The 6,322-nt window shown below is 34.4% G+C and overlaps 1 protein-coding gene and 1 pseudogene across 1 annotated transcript; one reads left to right on the top strand and one right to left on the bottom strand.

Moving 5' to 3' along the window:
- Positions 1 to 259: 259 nt before the first annotated feature.
- Positions 260 to 707, bottom strand: LOC143600349 (subtilisin-like protease 3 pseudogene; annotated as a pseudogene).
- A 556-nt stretch (positions 708 to 1,263) lies between these two features.
- On the top strand, positions 1,264 to 3,468 carry LOC143600348 (uncharacterized). Its single transcript, XM_077078065.1, has 10 exons — positions 1,264 to 1,854; positions 1,928 to 2,021; positions 2,102 to 2,151; positions 2,237 to 2,380; positions 2,492 to 2,552; positions 2,661 to 2,713; positions 2,813 to 2,905; positions 3,025 to 3,088; positions 3,170 to 3,277; positions 3,364 to 3,468. Exons 1-10 carry the CDS (start codon positions 1,828 to 1,830, stop codon positions 3,450 to 3,452), a joined length of 783 nt encoding a protein of 260 aa, XP_076934180.1. The 5' UTR covers positions 1,264 to 1,827; the 3' UTR covers positions 3,453 to 3,468.
- The last annotated feature ends 2,854 nt before the right edge of the window (positions 3,469 to 6,322 follow it).

Genomic DNA, 6,322 nt, shown 5'->3' with positions numbered 1-6,322 from the left:
TTGGGTTTTTAGAATAGTTTTTCCACCACAACATTGGGGGCATTGAGACTCAAATCGTTTGACAACGGAGATTTGATATGGAATGTACTCTATTGGTACTGTTTTATAAACAGGTTTTCTTTATTGAAATAAAGAGTGGCTTATTTCAATTTTAAGGTGTATTTGGACTCTTGGCATAAATGTCTATTTTACCAAACAATTTATCTAAACTGACCAATTTTTGAAACAATTAAACTGTTGGAACATTTTAAAGGACGATTTATTTGATTGACCGATTAAATTTATGTTTTCCCAGCTTCATGTCTTCATGAGCTCTGCAAATGTAACAATTTTTAGTAAAACATTGTATAAATGAATTTCTTATAATCACAGGCTAAGTTCTCTGTCCTACAGCTTGTTTTAACTGACTTTTTAACGATGGCTTGAATTCCCTCAGGCGTATAGCCTAATCCACAAAGATAAGGAATGCAGTCGTCAGGTTGGATATCGAAAACAAGCCCTGGCTCGTGGGCTTTTTGTGGGTTCACGTGACCTGACCCGATGGCAAACAAGTCTGCAGGGAGCCCTCTTTCATCAACAATAGCATGTCCATTTTGTCCCACTTGACTCGCGGTCGTCATGATTGCAGACTTGATAGCAGCAGGAGACCATTCTGGGTGTGCCGCTTTGAGCAGTGCTGCTATGCCTGCAAGATGAGGACAAGCCATTGATGTCCCCCAATCGACGTTAAATGTTGCATTGGTACCTGTCTTGTTGTCGACCGACTTGTGCCAAGCTGCTAGAATGTCAACACCCGGTCCAACAATGTCAGGCTTAAGGATTCCGGGACTTGCAAAGCTTGCCCCCCTTGAAGTGAAATAGATATTTCAACAGATTTTGCTTATATTTATTATGACTTTCTTAAAAATTGCCCTGTTTTTATCATAAGCCGTTTTGACCCAAACCCATTTTTGGTCGTCATTCCCCCTTTTGACCCCAACCAAATTGGACTCCGCCTATTCCGACTCAAACCCATGCTTGCAATTGATTTTACGTTGTAATTTTGATAGACATTGAGGCAGATTATACATGTGCATGATTGACTTGGTGTTTTTGAAGACACACACATATATAAATATTTTATGTATCATCATGACGTAAACCAGTATGTGTGATTTGAAGTAAACTTCCTCAAGTGTGTGTGTGTGTAGTTACATAATATATATATTGCATATGTTTTCAACAGTATATTAGGAATCTGCAAAAGTAATTGGACTTTTGGACTCATTTGCTTACATCATTTGATAGCTAACTTTGAGTTTGTGTGGATGGGTAAGTTTGATGTGTCAATTAATATGAATTTGAGGAAGTTAGACTTGTAATAAGTTCTTTGAAATTGGATGGTGTATACCTTTATAATCAGCTAATCTAATATGTTTGTGGAAAGTTTGTTTAAGAAAGAATATACTGGGGAATTTGACATTTTATTTTTTCATTTGATAATCTCATTCGCTTAGCCAATCACTGTTTCTTTTGTGTCAGAATCATTTAGAGGGTTAAATTGGTAATTTGTTTTTGTCATTCACTTGTACTTTCTATTCAAAAGCTTATCAAATTTTCAAACACTAATTCCAGTCGGACCCTTTAAATCACTTAAGCCACTTATCTATTTATCACTAGTTTATTTTGTTTCTTTATCTAATTGTGTCCGTCTTTCGTTTAAGTTATTTGTATTTTCCTTTTGCTGCTTTTTGTATATAGGAGCGGGTTAAGATGTGTTTTAAGTGTTTATATTTTATCGTTATCTGAAGGTTTGCTGTATTCACTAGAGGATAATCAAGTGCCGAAATGGGAAAAGCATCAAGAGATAAAAGGGTATTATTTTTGTTTACATATCTTTCAATTTTTTGACTGTCTGTTATGTCTTAATAAAATAATGAGCACATAGGATATCTATTACCGCAAAGCAAAAGAAGAAGGCTGGCGTGCACGAAGCGCGTTTAAGCTCCTTCAAATTGATGAGGAGTTCAACATCTTTGAAGGTGCTCTGAAATATTATTATTAAAGTAAGCTTAGCATTTGGCATAATATTATTTACATTTATGATATTTTTAACTTTCAGGAGTTAAGTGTGTGGTAGATCTTTGTGCTGCACCTGGTAGCTGGAGTCAGGTATGTCACACTATTGACTATACTACAATTTCACTCTGAATTTGTATTTTCATTTATAGTTAATATTCATATCTTTCTTTTGTAGGTTTTGAGTCGTAAGCTGTATCTGCCAGCTAAGCAGTCATCTGACCTTCCACTTATTGTGGCGATTGATTTGCAACCAATGGCTCCAATTGAAGGTGTTATTCAAGTTCAAGGAGACATAACAAATGCTAGAACAGCTGAAGTGGTGTGTACTGCTGAAATACTTTGCATCTTTTTATTTCTTACAAGGAACCAAAAAAAAATATAATTACGTTTGTGCTTTTATTTCTTTATCACTGTTTTTTATATTTTTTAGGTCATTAGGCATTTTGATGGATGCAAAGCTGACCTAGTTGTCTGTGACGGTGCTCCTGATGGTGAGATTACTAATACGGTTCTGCATATTTGTTTTTGTTATTTCTACAACTTATTACAGTTGAATGGTGACCAATTTTGTTGACTGTACTTGCGCTTTCTAACTGCAGTAACTGGACTTCATGACATGGATGAATTTGTTCAGTCACAACTGATATTGGCGGTAATTGATTATAATTCTTGTTCGACCAATTTCATATTTTATCCACATATTTGTGAATTTTGGGATTAAATCCATTTTTGTTGGTATTTTCATTTTCAGGGATTGACAATTGTCACTCACATACTCAAGAAAGGTGGAAAATTTATTGCAAAGATCTTCAGGGGAAAAGATACAAGCCTCTTATATTGTCAGGTTCAAAAACATCTTTTTGAATATTAACATGCTATTAAGTGTTAAATAGAGCCCATTTGTGGTACTGATACGGTATTTTCTGCTAATTGAAATGTCTTGTGATACATGTTTTCTTGCAGCTAAAGCTATTTTTCACAGAAGTAACTCTTGCAAAACCAAAAAGTAGCCGGAATTCAAGCATACGTGTGCTCATTTAATGAGTAAATAATTGCGTCATTCGTGAGTTATGACTAATTTTCTCTTATATTTGGTCTAAAAAAACAGAGGCATTTGCTGTTTGTGAGAATTACTCACCTCCAGAAGGGTTCAATGAGAAAGATTTGCACCGACTCCTCGAGAAGGTCGGGACTCCATCTGGTGCAGACGACTTAGGTCTCTTTCTTTCTCTATATTGTGTGTGTGTATATTTATCTTTAGTATGATAATATAATAGTTTTTTGATTTTTGTGAAATGGAAGATTGTAGCAGCGGATGGTTAGAAGGGGCAAACAAGGTTTATATACCATTTCTGGCTTGTGGGGACCTCAGTGGTTATGACTCGGACTGATCGTATCCGCTTTCTAAAGCCCCTGTGGTTCCTACAAGATCTTGGACCCGGTGCAGCCTCCGATTGACCCGCCTTATAAGAGAGCTCTGGAAATGAAGAAGGCTTCAAACCATGGACTTGAAAAACTTTCCCTTGATTCTTGATTTTCTTAACTGATCATTCTTATTTGTCACTTTGTACTTTAATTGGATTGAATTTAGTAATCATTTGAGATTGTGTGGTTAAAAACATTAAATTAAAGGATAGCCTTTGATTGATTTTAAGGTGTTGAATTGCCATAGATAAATTATAGCATATAAGCTTAAAACTAATGTACACTTGTGTTTATCTCATTGTACTTTTAATAACTGATATTGTTAATCGGATTGTGTTACTACATGCGGATTGTGACGCTTAAGTGTCATTGATCAGAATATTTTACTTGAACAAGATGTAGAGGTTGGTTACTAACTCTTATTCCCACGTGTTGGGTTTTTAGTTTTTAAACGATCTTGATTTTAAAATATGTTTTAGGCTGGTTAAGTTGTTACAAACAAATATTAAGGAAGCAATCACAGATTAATATAATATTAGGAAAATAAAATCTTTTATAAGGTTTTAACCCATTGCTCCAGACTTTGGATCAAAAACAAAGGAAAAGAGTTTTTTACATTCACAATGTAGGCTATGGGATTTCGAGATAGATTTGGTAAATAACCCAAGGAATCTGTCACACCAATCAAGTTTCTGGTGTTTACCAATGAAAGCTTTTTCAAGAAACAAGACATTCTCCAAGGAAGTTAACATGATAATTCGTATTATTACTGGTTGGTTTCCCCCCCTTTTGGTTGGTTTAACTTACTAGTAGGGCGGACAATTTCTGTTACGACTCGAAATTCGACACGCAAAATATAGGTTTTGGGTCGGTTGGCGTGACCCGTTTTCTTAAACAGGTCAACCCGAAACTAACATGTTAAAAAGTGGGTTGACCAGTTAACCCATTTTAGAATTTAAGAGAAATTATTTTTTTTTGAAGGACCAACAAATATAGAATGCCTAGATACTCTGTACGAGGTGACCCAATGGCTATAGGTCTCCACGAGCTGGCCCAACCCAATCGTACGGAGCCCTTAAGCGCCTCCATTAGATAAATTAATATTTTGATTATAGAGATAACAATGGTTAAATTTTAAAGTTAAATACTTTAATTTATAATTTTACATATATCTGTTAACTTTTAAAAGTTAAACTAGTTACTTATTAAAATATTTATATCCACTCTTCAGAGCATGTTTGGAATTGAGTTTGAAAAATGTTTATTGGCTTATTGGTGTTTTCAAAAAGCTAATAAGTTTAAATGTGTTTGGTAATCACAAAAAACTTTCTTATTTTAACTTTTTGAAATGGTTAAAAAACAGTTTTTTAAAAGTCCTAAATCTTAGCTTTTCAAAATGGTTTTTGAAAATGCCAATAAGCATTTTTCAAACTCAATCCCAAACATGCTCTCAATTCCAATATTTTTGTTTTGTTTGTTCTAATCGTCTAATCTCTTATTATTTCCATTCGCTTGTTCTTATCTTGAGCAAAATATTTGAATCTAAGTTTGTTAATTGGGAGGAGAGATAAATACACAAAAACAGTTAGATCTATCGCAAATTAGATAAATGTTTTATATGAATAAGAATTCATATTAAGCCACTAGGTATTACTCATATTTATCAATGAACGTAAAATGTGTTGACCCGAATACGACACTGATTTAAATGGGTCGACACGACACGAATAAATATACGGGTTGGGTTAGGAAAAATCTCACACACCAACCCGCTAACCCGAAACATATCAATCCATCAACCTGACACGATTGATATCCCTAGATCCAAGAGGCATAAAGGAGTTAAGTTGACCTCGAGCTTGGCCTTTCAAACTAAAAGAGCTTGGACTAGACTGGTGTAAAACTTTGTGTTTAAAGCTTAAACTCTTTTTGTACTTGTCCGTCGTTTGTTGTTTATTAATTATTTAACTAGTTATTTATTATATAACTATTTTTATAAATTTATTTGATTACTTTTTATACATTTATAATTAGACATATAAAACATATTATTAAAAAAAATAACATATACAATGATATTGAGTGGGTCCAGGCCAGATCACGTTGAGCTTAATTTTGTTAGGAGCTCACCTTTACACAAGTAAGGCAAGGTCGGATGCGTTTGATATTGTTTATCATCATTAACACATGATTCTAATCAACTAGACCTACAACAATGGCCCCAAAAGTACTCGTGCCCAATCGCCCCATGATGATGTAATATCGGGTGGACGCCTTTACGACTAGGAAGGTAAGAATGTGCTCCTCAATGACGGTAGATCAAATACAACAAAAGAAAAACTAAGTAACTTCACTTCAAGTACATACATTAAGACAGTATCCTTGAAAATCCATTAAATGGTGGAAGTACATAAATAAATGTTTAGTTGAGCGGAGAGTTTTGGAATTAGGGCTTGTGTGCTTTAAGGTTAGTTGACTTTAGTACATGAGTTAGAGCTAAAAGGAGTCAAAAGAAGGTGCTTAATGAATGAAGGATTCGAACATACATGAGAAGTAAATATCTTGAAGGTCGTAGATTATAAACCGCCTGACTACAAGGAAATTTTGATTTCCGTTTCCACTACTTTATTATTAGTCAATTTATGGGTTCAATCTCCTTTCAATAACAAATATTACCATACGAAAATACAAAAATTATGGGTTCAAGTGTTGTTATGATTCTGTGTTTAAGCTAACAAGTTGAATTTCTTAACCCAAACATGACTCATATAATTGAACATCTACAACGGACGTTAGTGGCTGACGCAACACTTAGGTAACGATCAAGTCCACGGAC

Source organism: Bidens hawaiensis, unplaced genomic scaffold (assembly GCF_021521415.1).
Source record: "Bidens hawaiensis isolate Kalapana, Puna unplaced genomic scaffold, B.hawaiensis_p1.1 tig00053966_1, whole genome shotgun sequence".
Lineage (NCBI taxonomy): Eukaryota > Viridiplantae > Streptophyta > Magnoliopsida > Asterales > Asteraceae > Bidens > Bidens hawaiensis.
This window is presented reverse-complemented; position numbering and strand designations above follow the sequence as displayed.